Raw genomic sequence first — 17,151 nt, forward strand, 5'->3', positions numbered from 1 at the left:
CTCTGTGGTGAGAAGCCAGGCCGAGTCCACGCAAATAGCCTCTCCGATGAAGAAGTTTAACACAAAAGCGGGCTTCTCAGAGAGGGGAAGGAAGCATTTTGCCTAGATCCTTAAGGAAAACCTGTCTTCCTCAGGATAAAATACATAAAACCCTCAACTTTGCAGCATATGGCCCAGAGGAAGCCTTCAATGAATGGCAGCTGGTAGTACTTTCCCTCCTTGAGCTTCGGCTTTCGTAGGAAAAATCTTCATACAGCTTCCAAGAAAAGCCAGTGAACAGAAAAGGCCTATGAAGTCAGAATGCCGGTTATATCAGTGGAGAGGGGCACAGGGGAACATTCCGGCCCTAGCAACAGGGATGCAGGAGAAGGGATATGTCAAGTTGTGTGTGTGGTACTTAGTGTCGTACCTCAACAGGAAAGAATAAAAGAAAAAGGAAAACATGGACAAAACTTCTGAGGAGGCCACAAATTCCTGTTTTGTGGAGTCCAGGAAGATTCTGTATGATGGAAGGGTTGGACGCGGCCAACGCAGTAGCCAGAACATGTAGGCTGCTACTCACCGCTTAGAATGTGGGTAGTAGGGAGGACTGGATGTTTAATTAGAACAACTTAAAATGCACTGACTCCATGTGGCTGGCAACTACCTCCCTGGATGGCGTAGCCCTCAACAGGCCTCCAGGACAAAGACTTTTCCTTGCCCCTCCTCCAAGCACCTAACGGACCCGAGAACGCCATATGTACCCTGGGAGCCAAATATAGTTGACCCTTGAATGACACGGGGGTTAGGGGCACCAACCCTCTCACGCAGTGGAAAATCTGCATATAATTTTGACTCCCCAACAACTTAACGAATAGTTGACCTGAAGCCTTATGGAGAACATCAAAGGGGGTTAACACGTACTTTCTGTGTTATATGTACTAGATACTCTATTCTTACAATCAAGTAAGCTAAAATATTAAGAAAATCACATGGAAGAGAGAAAAAAAATACAGTTAGAGTGCTGTAAACAATCCACGAATAAATGGACCCATGCAGTCCCAACCCATTCAAGTTCAAAGATCAATTGTAGAGCACTAAAAATAACATGGATTTCATAATGTATAATACTATGTAAGAATAAATAAGAATAAACAGCTGATACACACAAGTTAATCTCAAAAGCATTGTGAAAGAAGTCTTACACAGGTAAGCATGCAGGTAGCTTTCCATTTATTTGAAGTTCTAGAAAAATCAAAAGAAATCCATGGTAATACTAATCATAAGAGCCTTTGCCTTGGGGTGGGAGGAACTGACTAGTAAAGAATATAAGAGAACTTTCTGGGATGACAGAGACAGTCTATAACTCGATGGAGGGGAGGCATCACACAGGTGTGTACCTTTGTCAAAACCCAAACTAGTCTTAAGTTCTGTGCATTTTATGCTCACTATACCTCAGCCTGAAAAACACACACTCACAAAAATGTTTATGTAATGAACAAGATCATGTTTCAAGAGCCATATCTCTGCACCCTGGGACAGACACTAACCATCTGACAGATGAAAAATATAGAGATTCGTCATCTGTTCAAGCAGGAGCCCAACAACCTCAAGGCCATGCCCTTGTCACCCTGCTGCCCAGCCATCCTAAGGGAGCCCCAAGTCACTCATCCTCAGAGCGCCGCACCCTCCCCATGGCACTTACCAGCACGCGGCCATCAGCCTTGGGCTGCCGGGCCAGGCTCACCCCCATCCACTCATCATCCCTGTCTTCCCGGCAGGTCTTTCCACACGACATGCCCCGATTCTTCCCTGGATGAAAAAGAGAAAAGCCAGACTTGCTCTGAGAAATGAGGTTCCACTGGCTGCTTTTCAAAGGGAGGCCTAGAGTCCAAGTGCTGGTGACCCGCCGGTGAGGAAATAAGGAGCCTGGAACAAAATGTAAACCAGCTCCATCATGATGCGTGCTGTTTGATTTAGCCAGTGTTATCTTCATTGCTAGACTTCCTCGATGAGGGAAGTGGTGCGGTGATTTATGTTCTGGAGCCAGTTCCTTCATCTGCTACGTAACAGTAATGAGCAGCTGGCAAACCAGACGTTTTGAGTAGCACTAAAGAACACCATAGACCCCTGTCCTTTTCAGCTGAAGAATACCATCACAATTCTTCACTTAAAAAAAAAAAAAATTAGAAGCTCTTAAAGGGAAAGAACTTTGGAGAAAGTGAGGACCTGAAGGGAGTATAATGAAATAGCTCTCACTCTGTACAGATATACGTGTCACATCTGTTATCTCACTTATCCTTCTCAAGGTAATCATGGAAGGTAGGTATCTTAGTCCCGACTTTACACGCAAGGAAACTGAGGTCAAAGAGGCCATGGGACTTTCCCAGTAAGTCCCAACTAGTAACTGGCAGCACCGGGCTCTGAACCCAGGCAGAGTCGCCTGAGTCCAAGGTGCTGGAACATGTATTTCCCACTGGACCACAAAGTGAGCTTCTGAAGACCTCCATCTATCACATCTTCCCTTACTTAAAATATAAAACTTAAGATTAATTTTAATGGCCTCCCCCTTGATGCACAGCATGAAATCCTAACACCCTACACCAGCCCGCCACCCTGTGTGAGCCAGCCCCAGCCTGCCCTCTGCCTCCACTCTCCTGCTCACCACCCCAGCTGCGCTGTCCTCACTCGGAGCTTTAAAATGGCACATGCTTTCCTCTGCTCGGAGGTTCTGCCTCCCACACCTGCCCAGCTAACCACCGTGAGTCCTTCCAATCATGTGTAGATCAACTATCCACCTTCCCGATGGTCTTCTTGCACTCAACTACTCATTTCAATGTCTCTTTGCCCACTAATTTGTAAGGCCCAGGATGGCAAGATCTTTGTTTTGTTCACCAGCATGTCTCAGTGAATAGGCACCTAGCATATGATGGATGGATGCATGCATGGATGCATGCATGGATGGATGGATGGATGCACGGATGGATGGATGGATGGATGGATGGATGGATGGATAGAAGGGAAGGAGGGAGGGAGGGAAGGAGGAAGAGGGGATGCATGATCAGGCCACTCTGAGAAGAAAAAGAGGAAGTGTGAGGGCACGGAATCCACTTCCATCTTGGCAGTGATATCCACCCACCTCGAGCCATGTCTAGTTCGGTGCATCTCCGGTCAGGGTTGGTGTGGACGCGGCACTTAAACACAGCCCCAGGGGACTTCACTGAGGTGCTGTACTTGGACTCTGCCTTCGGTGCACCCACAAGGACCCTGCACATCAAGAAGAAAGGACATTGTTACAACCCAGTGCCAGGGAAGAGGCCCACGGTTAAATCTTACCCAGCCACGGGTGGGCTGCCTGGACGCTCTGGGGGGCCCAAGGGGGAGGGTGAGCCTGTTAGAGTTTCTCCAGGCACATTATTTTTAAATGTTTATTTATTTATTTTGAGAGAGAAAGAGAGAGAACGAGCATGAGTGGGGGAGGGGTGGAGGGAGAGGGGGAGAGGGAATCCCAAGTAGGCTCCACACTGACACCAGGGAGCACAAGGCAGGGCTTGATCTCACAAACCACGAGATCGTGACCTGAGCCAAAATCAAGAGCCAGATGCTTAACTAACTGAGCCACCCACGGGCCCCTCCCCAGGCACACTGAAAGCCTAAGACTGTCTGGGAGCACATCCAAGCAAAGAAGTCCTATCCAGAATCTATGAAGAACTCCTACAAGTCAATAAAAAAAAAAAAAAAAAACACAGACCAACAGAACAGTGGGCCAGACACCTGACAAAAGAAGAGAGCCAAATGGCCAATAAACGTATGACAAGATCCTCAACTATGTTAGTTATCAGAGAAACCCGAGGAGATGCCGCTTCACACCTGTTGGAAGGGGAAACCCCGAAGACTGAAGATGCCCAGGGCCGGCCAGAATGTGGAGGCACCGGAGCCCTCGAGCACTCCTGGGGGGCGAGGGCACTGTGGACCGTGGCAACCACTTTAGAGAACCAGTCAGCAGCATCTAAGAAGGCGGGCACGGGCCTCCCGAGGGCCAGCAGTTCCATCTGCAGGGAGGCACCCAGCAGAAACACATACACGCATCCACCCGGAGACGCGGGCAAAAACGCTCAAAGCTGAAAATGCAACGGCCAAAACCTCGAGGTCCCTCAGTGCTGGAACGGACAGGCACACGGTGCTACAGAACTACAACGGCGTTCCACCCAGCGCCGAAAACCAACAAACATGCAACTGCGGCCCCGCAGAGGAGTCTCACAAACACGGCACCGGGCAAAAGACGTGACGGACCACAGGTACTCACTGTCTGAGTCTGTTTATCTGAAGTCCGAAGCAGGTAAAATTTAACTGGTGCTAGAGGTCATGCCTGGGTTACCTCTGGGGAAGAGCAAGGGGGGTACAGCGAGGGAGGGGGTCTTTCCGGGTGCTTACGATGTGCTACTTCCAACCTGAGTAGTGTCTACTCAGATACTCAGACATACAATTCATTGAATTGCATACATGACATGGGCACTTTTCTGGATGTGTGGGACACTTTAGTAAAAAAATAAAAAGTAGGAAATTAAGAGATGCCATTTCTCTTCTGTGCTCCCCTCTTCCTCTCCCCACTCCGCCACACAAAACATATGCACTTAGGGGGAAACAGCAGGGGTGTTGGATTATAAACCACATCCTCAGGGCACCTGGGGGCTCAGGCAGTCAAGCGTACAACTTCAGCTCAGGTCATGACCTCACAGTTAGTGAGCTCAAGTCCTGTGTCAGGCTCTGTGCTGACAGCTCGGAGCCTGGAGCCTGCTTCAGATTCTGTGTACCTCTCGCTCTGCCCCTCCCCCATTCATGCTCTGTCTCTCTCTCTCAAAAATAAATATTTAAAAAAAATTTTTTTAAACCACATCCTCTATCCCAAGGCAAACCAGAGATAGGATAGTTCACATATGAATAAGGGCAAGAAGGAAGCTCTACATCCTTTATCTTGAACCGGAAGCTGCCGTGGGAATGGGCTGGCCCCTCCCCACTGGAGGGAAAGAGCAAGACGAGCGAAGAAGACAGACAAGGCACATTTAGGGCTGCGTGGACATAGGACGGAGTGGGCCCTGGCAACAAGCTCCCCACAGACGTTACAGAACCGATTCTGCCCTGCGTTTGTGCGTCGTTTCCAGCGCGGTGCTGAGAATACGAAGCGGCACCAATCAGGCACAGTTTATGCGCAGCCACAAGCCATGTGGAAAAGGGCCTGTAAGGTGAGACTCTGAACAAGATCTACACCATTGCCCAGAGAGGAGAAAGCAGAAAGTTCCAAGCCACTGCCCAACAAGAACGTGAGCTGCCCCTTCCGTCCAGCAGCCTAGAAAGGAGTGGTCGTTCACCTGGAAAGGTGCCAGGCACATTGTAAAGTACGCCACCCCCTCCCACGGTGGCATAGAAAGCATTACCTGTTATGTGTCTGTGGAAAAGCAGCCTGGCAGAGGCTGGCCTGGCCCCAGAGAGCCTCTCTGGAGATGTGGAAGGCTGGTCCCGGCTCTCCTCACTTTGCCCTGAGAGCCACCTTCACCTTGGGACCACGATATTCACCCCTACCCTGGCAGCAGAATGATACTGCTCCCTCCCCAGCACCCCTGCTGAAAGGAGTAGAGGTCTATATGTCAGACAACAAAAGTCTGGGACCTTCAGACGGACCCTCAGCGGAGGCTACACGCCCACACTACTGCGGCTCAGAGACACGCATCAGGTCCACGGGAGGGATGTGGGGCCTGTCTCTTTTGTTTAAGTAGGCTCCACGCCCAACGTGGGGCTCGAACTCACAACCCGGAGAGCTAGAGTCGCGTGCTCTACTGACTGAGCCAGCCAGATACCCCAGGAATGTCCTGTCTTAATTCCCACTGCCCTGAGCCCAAGCCCTCAAGGCCCAGAACCACATGGAGCCAGGAAGACCCACCCTTCCCGGACCATCTCTTTCCAGCTGAGTCTTAACAGTCAGTACTGGATTCCGCGGGGGGCGTAAGAGGAGCTGGCCCCCAGCTTCCCCGCGGCCCCTCAGTAGCACCCAGGAAGCCGTCCCTCCGGGTGCCTGCTGGGGTCCCCCACTCCTACAGCTTCAGCCTGGGGGGGGGGCTGGCTGCAGAACCTCCAGGTAGAAGCGGGGCTGCGGCCCAGGCCGCAGCCTTTGGAAACCTCAGCAAGCCCTTTCCCACGCAGAGACCACACCGGGCCGCTTCAGCTGGCTCCTGGCTGCTCCGGCTCAAACGCAGGATGACACACAAAACGTAACTCCGGCGAGGAGAAAGCCACATTAAGGGGTCGACGTCCCCCCTGGCTTCTGGGGCTCAGCTTCAGAGGCCCCAGGGCAAGCCAAGGGCTGCTCTCGATAACACATGTTATGTTTTCACAGGTGAGAAGAATTAGCAGCCTGACATGTCTACACTGCCGGGCCGCCCGCGCGTCAGGTTGCAGGCGCTAGGGAACATAAAATGCCTCCTGCATTCGAAAACCCCAGAGGGACGGGGCAGGGTCCAAGAGTCCCCACAAACCCCAAATTTACATGAGCCCAGTGAGCAAATGCCACTTGCAATTCATTTTATTAAAAATCACAAAATTAGACAAAGAGGAGAACTACTCACATACCAAGGAAGGGAAAGGGGTGTGAGAAACGAGCTGTTTCTCTATCGCATCCCCCAAAACGGCACGGAGGCCTGGTCCTGCCAGAGGTCACAGACCTGGACGGCCACTGGGCGAGGTCACAGACCCAGGGTCACAGGTCACCATTCTTCGCTTCCAAACCCACGGGACTCCATGGTTCTAGCAAGGCTGGCCAAGCACTGATGACGACCTTTGGTTTCCAGTGGCCATCAGCTGCTCAGACGAGAAGCTTCTTCCTAAATCCTTTGTGATGGGAAACGAAGCAGGAGATGAGGGGCCTGTGTACACACACATGTGCTGGGGGGGGCAGGGGCTTGTATCTCTGTGTTGACAGAAGCCGTGGCTTCCTCCCCAGCCTGGCGCGGCTCTGGGGCTGCCGGCCAGCCCGTGAGCCCGTCTCCTCTGAAGTGCGTTCAGTTGGCTCTGTGCCAGGCCGACCCCACGAGGCGGAGAGCACGCAGCCGCCCAGAGTTTGGGACAAACCACCACAAAGAAGCCATCCACCTTTTCTCTTCCATTGTTCTCTGGGATATAAAGAGAGCCCCAGAATCTTCCCTGGGACACCTTACACAACACTGAGATGGCTCCTTCCTCCGCACGGTGGCCACAGAAAAGGGCCCAGGCGTCCCCACCAACAGGCTCCCCTCAATACACCCGCAGGCTGATTCTCTCCTTTGCTTGCTACTTGAAGAGTGGTCCTCAGCAGCAGGGAGGACGCCCACAGCTTGACAGAAAGGCAGAATCTCAGCTTTCAGCCCGTTAAATCAGGAGGTGCATCTTAACCAGCTCTCTGGGCAATGGGGAGCCTGAGATGCGCTATACAGCCACCTACACAGACTACAGATAATCGCGTTCCATTTGCAGCCAGTATGAACACATGACCCTTGAGAAGGGAAGCCTCCTCCGTCCCATCCCTAAAGATGCACTCAGACTTCAAGGACACTTTAGAGTCCTCTCCTTGACATCACCCTAGATTTCTAATGACAAGGAGAAGCAGGGTGCATCGGGCACTTGGAGTGGGCAGGGTCTGGGCTAGCACAGAACGGCGCGCACCCTAGAGGTCGAGGGCACTGCCCGCCCGCATCAGCCAGGAAGGAGGAAAAGGACCCAGAGAGCATACAGCGACCCGTCCGCGGCCAGCCACCCCAGGTGTGCTCTCACCCAACAGGGCCCTCACAAGGCTCTGCAGGCGGTTCCCAGGTTAGTACTTTGACTCGGACGCTCGCTCATGCCAAAGAGCAGGGATTTAGAATAGAAAGAAGCCCCTTCTCCTCCCCATCAGGCTGAATGTCAATCACCTTCTCGCTTTTCTAAAACATGTACGTTGCTGGCACAGTGGTGCCCAGAGGTTTGCCTTTTTTTTTTTTTAAGAAGAAATCATCAATATCTTTTTTTTTCTTTGAGAGAGAGAGAGAGCGAGAGCATGAGCACGGGAGCAGATGGCGGGATGGGAGGGGAAGAGACAGAGAGTCCCCCAGGCTCCACACCCAACGCAGAGCCTGACACCTGGACCCTGGGATCACAGCCTGACCAGAAACCAAGAGTCGGACACTCAGCTGACTGAGCCCCTAGGTGCCTCCCTTATTGAGTGGCTCACACACCTGTCGGAACATGGGCCCATCTGTTCACCTGCCAGCACGGGCTACACTCACGGGTGGTCTGGCTCCAGGTACCCCTGTCAGGCAGCTGCTTACGTGCATTTTACTCAGAAATGGTGGGTTACACTGCAGGTAAGCAGCAGAGCTGGGATTTAAACCAGGGCCTCCAGATGCCCTCCATCTTTCCAACACGGCCACCTCCCTGGGTGACACGTGTCGGAGGGCCCGCTACAAAGGCCCCACTCCAGCCCCCCCATCTGCTCTGAAGCCCTGCCTCCCACCAGGAGAGCAGACGGCAGGTGAGTTCCCTAGCAAGCAGGCGACAGAAGAGGCCGACTGCCTCCCTGGGGAAGCTCCCTCCCTCCCCCCAAATGCGGCAGCGAAGTTACAGCCGGGAGAGCAACAACTGGGAACTGGAAACCTTAAACACATTAGGTTTGCTTTCACGCATTTGAGCCCAAAGCCAAAGCTTCCCCAGGGACCCACATGCCAGTTACAGGAGTGGAAATCAATCACTGCATGTCCCTCTGCACTGCACGGAAACCCCAGGAATCACTCCACGTCCCCTTCGGGGCCAAAAATAGCTGAGATCTGAACAGAGGCCTGTTTGGGGCCAGGAAGGCGGCCCTGACTCCACGGAATCCTTCACTCCCAGACAGAGGAGACCCGGGGGCCAGTGCTCCATGACTCCTTGGAGGCTAGTGCTCCATGACCCTGGGGCCAGTGCTCCATGACGACTCTGGGGCCAATGCTCCACAACACCTCGGGGGCCAGTGCTCCATGACTCCTCGGGGGCCAGTGCTCCATGACCCTGGGGCCAGTGCTCCATGACGACTCTGGGGCCAGTGCTCCATGACGACGCTGGGGCCAGTGCTCCATGACTCCTCGGGGGTCAGTGCTCCATGACTCTGGGGCCAGTGTTCCATGACGACGCTGGGGCCAGTGCTCCATGACTCCCTGGGGGTCAGTGCTCCATGACTCCTCGGGGGCCAGTGCTCCATGACGACGCTGGGGCCAGTGCTCCATGACTCCTCGGGGGCCAGTGCTCCAGAGCCCAGCCCCCTTATCTAGCTCTGCAGCCCACAACTGCTGTGACTGTTTCTCCAGCCGCCCTCCTCCCTTCCTGCCAAAGGAACCCTGTGGCCAGCCGGGACCACAAACCTCTCCTGAGGGCCCTGATTTGGGAAAGGCAGGGTGGAGTGGTAGGTCCAGCCCTGAAGAATGTGCCAGCTCTTCTCCAGCTCCGTGACCTCAGGCGAAGTCCCCTGGCCACTCTGGCCCTCCCTCATCTTTAAAGGATAACACAGGGGCTCCTGGATGGCTCAGTCGGTTGAGTGACCGACTCTTGGTTTCGGCTCCGGAGGACGCAAGCCCCATGTTAGTTTGCTGTCAGTGTGGAACCTGCTTGGGATTGTCTCTCTCCCTCTCTCTCTGCCCATCACCTGTTTGTGCTCTTTCTCTCTCTCTCAAAATAGACAGACATTGAAAATATTTTAATTAAAAAATAAAAACAAAAAATAAAAGAAAATACATTCCCCCTCCCAGCACAGCAGTGAGGCACAAAAAGAAACGGCAAATGGCCAAGTGTTGGGGGTGGGGCGCACCCAGGATGGGCTGACTTCTGAGGGCGGGGGAGGGGTTTCCATCCGCGAAGGCCAAGAGCAGACAGCTATGCTCCCAGAAGCAGCATCAGGGCAGTTTTTCTTCCTCCTTTGGAAATGGATACCTTGGACAGGGGCTTGGTGAGGGAGGGGACAAGCGGCAAGACTGACCCTGGCAGCAGCCAGACAAGCATCATGTCAGGCCCACCTGGGCTCACAGCACAAGTCCGCCATCTACCTGCCGCGTAACCTTGGACTTGGCTCCTGCCCCTCTGTAGCAGCTCCCACCGCAGCAGAGTAACCGTGAGCACAGCACCCTGGCACACAGAAAGTACTCATGCAAAACTGCAATAATCCAGCTGTGAAAATGCTAAGTCTGAAAATAAAACAGGTGGGTTCCATGCCCAACTGGGGAAGAGCAGAAACACAGGCAGCCCCCCCTCCCCCCAGAGACGCATCAGCCCGCTAGTCGCCCTGGTAGGGAGCGAAGGGTCCTCAGAGCTGCCCTGGCCGGGGCCATGACGGACGCACTGAGAAGCAGCAGCTGGAGAAGGCAGCGTAGTAAAAGGGCCAAAGTTTTCCTTCCCCACCTGAGAGCGTGGAGTAAACATTAAAATCCCAGAGAGGGAAGCTACAGACATCTGGGAGATGGGAGTAAAAGCCGCGTGTGAGCTCTTCCTGGTAGTTTGTTGTGATGATTTTCTTTTCCAAGAATAATCCTTTAATTTTATTTTTTGCTAAAATTCTCACCACCACCTCCCAGACTTCTGGGAGCCCAGGTTGGGGGCCAGAGCTCCGCATACTGGGGGTGGCCTTCCTCCGGCTGAGAGAAGAAAGCAGCACGCAGAGCTCTGGGATGCACAATCCCACAGGTCTCCAAGTAAAGGAGCCGTCTCAGAGCCTTTCTGGAAGCAGATAGCATGTAAATGAATACACAAAAATGCAGATTCACGTACAGCATGACCAAAATTCTAGAGACCGTACATAATGAGGAGTGCATCGTAACACAAGACTATCTCATTCACTTCTGTATTGAGTACTGACACTCAGATTTTCATAAATGAATAAAGGATTCAACAGATGGACTGAAAGCAAGCTCTTTAGAATCTGAAGTCAGGATAAAGAAGATCTTTCGTTCCAAAAGTCAGATCAAAGTAACAATAAAAGTAACTACTAGTATTTATGGCGGGTTTCCTATGTGCTGGAGGTTGCATTCCAGGCTTTGCAGAGGTCATCTCATTTAATGCACTCAGCAATTAGAGAGAGAGAAACACTTTATTATTACTTTTCCAAAGTGCTGAACGAGACTCAAACACCTGAAGGGACTGACGGTCCGACAAATGTCTTGGAGGCTGAAATAGCTACATGGGGGCAGCACTGACCTTGAAGCCCACCCTTGTGGCCACCAGGCTCTTGTGCATCTCGGCAGCCCCTCTTTCATGGCTGAGGAACCATGGGTGTGGTTGTTGCTGGGAATCAGGGGCCACGATGAAGGCGGAGCCGGGAAGAACCCCACTCCCTGTGTCTGGGACACTCACTCTAGGGACCCCATCCTGGAGGATAAGGGGTGCAGTCCCGCCTTTTAATACCCCGCAAAATGCAGTTTTGCTCTAGGGGGTGAATGCACCACCGAAGCACTTTTAACACCAGTCAGGACAGGGTGGGAGAGGCTACCTGGGCTTTAGCACACCAAGGGATGTGCAGAAATGGAAGAGGTTGGCTGTGTGTTTTTTATCTCCAGGTTCCGGAGGACACAAATCATCCTGCCTCACATGTTGGCCACTGATGCAGAAAGTCAGTGTGGGTTTCCTCAATAAAGTTACAAATCCGGGGTGAGTCCTCAACACTGGCCACCACACCTACCTCCCCCAGCCCCTCTCCAAACAAAGCTGCTTAAATGGAGATAAAGATATGGTAACAAACTCAGCCCAGGGAGGTTAGGATGGATAAATGGAATGTTCCAGAATGTGCCACCTTTCCTAGGACACTTCTGTGAGACTTGGCCTGAGAGCAGGCCCTACAAACGTCCTCAGCAGAACCACTGGGCCCCTGTTTACCTGGTGATCAAGCATGTCTGGAAAGCAGTACCCCCTGCATCCCCACAGGGGCCCAGTGGGCTGTGATAAGTACTCCAAAGGGCATCACTGGGAAGCTACCACCACTATAATTACAAAATGTTTCCAGCAAAGCCAGGCAGGACAGAACCTTACGAGATAGATGCTTGGATGCCTTGAAGCCCCAAACTTGGACTCCTGATTCTGCGAGAGGTATAGGCACGCACCCCAGTCTACCACTTCGGCCAGGTGACCTGGGCAAACAACACCTCTGTGTTTTCCCCTTCTGAGTGGGGTGGAACGACAACCGGCTGAGGCTCAGGAACAGTAAATGAGCTAGTGCGGATCAAGCATGTAGAACAGCACTCAACACCTGCTAAGGACTCAGTAAGTGCATGGCTGCCACCGCCATGTTGCTTCTGCTGGGAACTGAAACTCACAACACAACTCCCTCCTGTTCTCCCACAAAGCACAAACTGGGGACCCAGGGAGCCTGTAGTTTCAAAGATTCTAGATTTTGGGGCGCCTGGGTGGCTTAGTCGGTTAAGCGTCCGACTTTCGCTTAGGTCATGATCTCGCGGTTCATGGGTTCGAGCCCCGCGTCGGGCTCTGTGCTGACTGCCAGCTCAGAGCCTGGAGCCTATTTCGGAGTCTGTATCTCCCTCTCTCACTGACCCTCCCCTGCTCACGCTGTCTCTCTCTCTCTCTCTCTCTCTCTCTCCTAGAAATAAATAAAACATTAAAAAAAATTTAAAAAACCTTTAAAAAAAAAAAAAACATTCTAGATTTTTCCCAATTTTGGATTCACTTTCTAAGGCTCTGTCAAAAAGGAAGGTCCTGATAAAATACTTTCTTCTGCTTTGGTTGGTCACCAACCCACTTGGCTGAATGACTGGTGGCTCACAACGTACCAGGAATGAGGAGCTGCTGCTCCCTCTGGTCAGGACCTCCTCAGCTGCCCAATGGCTCAAGGTAATGGGGGGGGGGGCACTCTCTCCCTCCTCCGTCCCTCACCCATGACTTCTGTGAAATCAGGAAAAGGCACCCTGTGCAAAAGTTGGCAGCTAGAATGCTCTGGAGTCTGCTTCAGGCCAGATCTCTAATGCTCCCCATGCTGACCCGGTGGAATAAGGCACAGAGTCCCCAGCCACGACTGCTGGCCAAGGAGCACATCTCCTACCTTCCTAACACAGCCATCCACACGTGATGGGGTCCGTGGCCACCAGGGAGGCGTGCGTGCAGCTGCAGTCCCCAGTGGCGGCCCCTTCAGGATGGCCACAGCAATGAAGCGGAGGCCACACTCCGCCCAGGCGGCAGCAGCAGCCGATGGCTGATTAGGATGATCATGGTTGGGGAAGGGGGAGTCTTTAAGTTGATGGACACTTTAATCAGATCGACACCACAGCCTGAGGCTGTCCCTCCCCCTTGCTCTTTCGAAGGCCTGGTCCCCCCACCTAACATGTCCCTTGCACTCCCGCCTCTGCCTTAGCATCTGCTCCCAGAGGACACAGGCTGACACAGGCCCCCAGTCCATGTGCGCGGATCGCCGAGGCTGGGGCAGGCTTAGGACATGGCGTGGGACTCTGAGCCCCAGCTCTCTGACTGGCACGCTGCAAACCACCTCCAGGTGGTCCCAAAGATTCAACTAAAGACCATTATGCCTATGACAGCATTTGATCTCTTGGAGATAGATGCCCACCAAATACTATCTGACAAAATTACCAACTTTTATTCCTTTTTTAAAATTTTTTTAATATTTTATTTATTTTTGAGAGAGAGAGACAGTGGGAGCAGGGGAGGATCAGAGAGAGAGAGAGACAGAATCTGAAGTGGGCTCCAGGCTCTGAGCCAGCTGTCAGCACAGAGCCCGACGCGGGGCTCGAACCATGAGATCATGACCTGAGCTGAAGTCAGACGCTTAACCGACTGAGCCACCCAGGCGCCCCCCCCCCAACTTTTATTTCTTAAAGTCACAGGCTACTCCCTTGATTTCTGAGAACACAGTGACTGCTTTTTAATACACATGAAAACATTCTCCCTAGACAGACCACAGTAAGAGTTATCAGAGAAAGACTGGACGAGCAGCACGTCAGCGGGGAATCAGAGCTGGCCGGGGCACCCTCTTCACACCCTCACGCCCAAAGCTGTTAGCGACTGGCTAGTAGAGTCATCTTCGTGTCCCAGAAGTTTCTGTCCTGGGCAAGACTGCTGCCTCAGCCCGGCGGCCAGCTCAGGAAACAGCACCGTGGCAGCTTCTCCAGACCTTCAGGGAAATGGCCTAGGAGCCCCAAGAGACACTTTCCGGGTCCCCTTAGAACTTGGGCCTCACACACACCCCATGCCTTCCTGAGGGCTTGAGAAAGCAGGACTGAGGCCTGAGAATGCTCCATCAAGAAAATCCAGATGGGGAAGTGGAGTCACACTCCCACCTGAGGGCCTGGCACGTGACAGAGGGACTCGGCAAAGACCTCCACCACACACGCTTTGAGAGGCAGCGCTGTCACTGCCATTTCCGGGTGTCTCCTCACAAAGATGGGGTGGGGGGTGCAGCAGGGCCCACGATCCCCAGGCCCCCCTTCTAAAGGCTCTCCCTTCACAAGAGTCTCCCCTCTGCCCCTCTGAACAGCCTGTGTCTGCCAAGGACAAGTCCCCCCCCCACCCCCCGTCAGAGCCCATAGCTTATATTTTGCCTGGGTTGCAAGACTGGAATCCCATAACCTCCTCACCCGTCAGATGGTGGGTGGAGTTTTCATTCCTGAACCCTCCCCCTTAGCACGCCAGTGTCTGACCAGGGAAAAGACAAAGAAGCCAGCCCCCCCTGGCTGTCCATTGGTAATTCTGAGTTGGATTTAAGCCCCCTCCCAACTTGTTCTCACACACAAGTTGTCCAAGGGTTGATTTTTTCCTTTTTCTTATATTGCCTGTTGATCTCTGTCTAGCCCTTTAAGACTTAATTCGTTGCTCTAAGCCAGCACTGCCCAGAACTTTCTGCCATAGGGCACCTGGGTGACTCAGTCTGTTGAGCATCCAACTCTTGATTTTGGCTCAGGTCATAACCTCACGGTTCCTGGGATTGAGCCCCGAGTCGGGCTCTGCACTGACATTATGGAGCCTGCTTGGGATTCTCTCTCTCTGCCCCTCGCCTGCTTGTTTGTTCTCTCTCCTCTCTCTCTCTCTCAAAATAAACTTAAAAAAAAAAAAAAAAACACCTTTCTGTTTTAAGTGTTCTGTGTACTGCCCAGTACAACAGCCATGCGCCATGGGTATACTGAGCACTTGTGTGACTGAGAAAGTCAATTCTTAATTTTATTTGGTCGTAATTAATTTTAATTTAAATACCAATGCATCTGGCTAATGGTAACTGCGTGGGCAACGCAGCAGAACTGTGTAGCTTGTTCTTGTAATTCTCAACCTTAATGCAAACTGAGAAGGTTATGTTCTCCTTGGCTCTGAATTGCCTCCTATTCCTCACTGAATGATGCTCTGACAACCTTAACAAAGCAGAAAGCCGGCGTGTCTTCCATTTCCGAGCACTTGCTCCGGGCCGGAGCGCAGCCGTCTTGATGTGTCCCGGGAGATGGGGCAGGAAGCACGTCGCCGGAAGGGAAGCCAGTGCACCCAACCACCTCGGACTCCAGGGCGTCTGGGGCAGGAGGAAGCGGGCGGGGGGGGGGGGGGGGGGGTGAAAGCAGCCCACCCTGGGGGCTGGCCGCCAGCCGGGCTGCACTTATTTATATCACAGGGGGTCACAGCTGTCTGCCCTGCAGCTGAGGCACCGGTACGCCTCTAAGGAAAGGGGACAGAAATCGGCTTTGTCCGTGTGCCCTGGCACCTACTGCTGCTGCTCAAAGGACGCAGGGGGACCCCAGGGGCGGGGGTGGGTGGGGACGGGGGGGCACAGGAGAGGAAGCTGGCTCTGGCAGGCGGACACCCTCTGAGTGTTGTTGGAAAAGAGGAAACTGAGTCATTTGTACGTTTTCATCCAAACAGACACAAATGACCTCTGTGGCGCGGTCCAGAACATCCTGGTCCACTGGCTGTGGGGACCATTGTCGCCGCCTAGAGCACGGCAACAGAGCGAACGTTCAGGTCCAACACTCGGAGCGTGCCGGGTCTGGGCTGTCTCTCCACGCAGCAGGACTGCAGAAGCAGTGTTCGCGCTCCAGGCTTAGAGGAAGGAGCACGGTTACCCCATCTGCTACAGAGATCTAGAACTTTCTGACCTGTGACAACTTTGGCTTAAAAAAAGAACGGATGGGTATGCCTGGTCATGGGATTCGAGAACGAACGCTAGCTCCCCTGGCAGAGCATGCACAAGAGCCTCGTGATGCCGGCTGCGGTCCGGTGACGCCTCGGACCCTCAGCTCTGCCACTGCGGAGGCCACAGTGGCGCCGGTGCCTGGGCTGTCTCTCCGTGCCCTCCAGCACATTCTTCTTGTCCCTCTACCCTACTCACAGCAAATCCTTCTACCTGTAAGAAGGTGTTTAATTAGCATGAAGCCAACTTACTGAGCCATTAATACTGAATTCAGAAACTAAGGGGCGACTGCTTAGGAAAGGCACCAGATACAAGGTTTAATTAACATTTTCCTTGGTTTCAAAGTTTCGGTACATTACACTTCCCTTTCATATCTACCAGTTTCTTCCTTCATCCATTTCGACTATTTGTGACCTTTTTCGGTTCCCTACATGCAGACAGCCAAGCTCGTCTATACCACTGGACTCAGCCCCTTAGCAAATCACTCCAGAATCCAGTGCCTGAGAAAGTTACTGCGTTTCTCTAAAGTGCACACTTTAACTTCACTGGCACTTTGAAGATGCATAGAAATGCCTCAAAACCTCCCTCCTCCCTGACCCAGCAATTCTAAGCCCAGGAATGTATTCGAAGGAAATAATTAAGGATGTCCGCAAGGCTTTAGTTACAAGGATGTTTACCCCTGCTGTTGTTTATAATCGTGAATAATTGGAAACAACCTACACGTCCCTCAAGCGCGGCTAAAAGACCCAGAGCCCGGGGACTGCCTGGTGGGAAGAGACCAACAATCGGTCACTAAGTCAATCAACCAATCCCAGAGCGAAAAGTTAAGAGACATAGGGTAGCTCTAGATCCCACAGGGCCTGATTCTTGTAAATTTAGAAAAAAATATTTAGAAAATATTTTTAAAAATAAAATTATGTATATGGTCTCGGAGGGGGGCAGGGGAGTGAGGGGCCAGTTTCATTAGCCTCTTGGCGAGTCTAGTCTCTAAAGAAAAGGAGAAAGGAGGCGATGCTGGATGT

The 17,151-nt window shown here is 52.6% G+C and overlaps 1 protein-coding gene across 2 annotated transcripts in view; it reads right to left on the bottom strand.

Moving 5' to 3' along the window:
• ITGA9 (integrin subunit alpha 9) overlaps positions 1–17,151 on the bottom strand; it is a 326,966-nt gene that overhangs the window by 307,632 nt on the left and 2,183 nt on the right. For both annotated transcript variants that reach the window (XM_039237208.1, XM_039237206.1), the window contains exons 2-3: positions 3,119–3,246; positions 1,685–1,791 (exon numbers count right to left, since the gene is read on the bottom strand). In XM_039237208.1, coding sequence (XP_039093139.1) covers positions 1,685–1,791; positions 3,119–3,246 — 235 coding nt within the window. The remainder of the gene's footprint in view (positions 1–1,684; positions 1,792–3,118; positions 3,247–17,151) is intronic.

This window comes from Hyaena hyaena, unplaced genomic scaffold, assembly GCF_003009895.1.
Source record: "Hyaena hyaena isolate Hyena2069 unplaced genomic scaffold, ASM300989v1 scaffold_121, whole genome shotgun sequence".
Classification (NCBI taxonomy): Eukaryota; Metazoa; Chordata; class Mammalia; order Carnivora; family Hyaenidae; genus Hyaena; species Hyaena hyaena.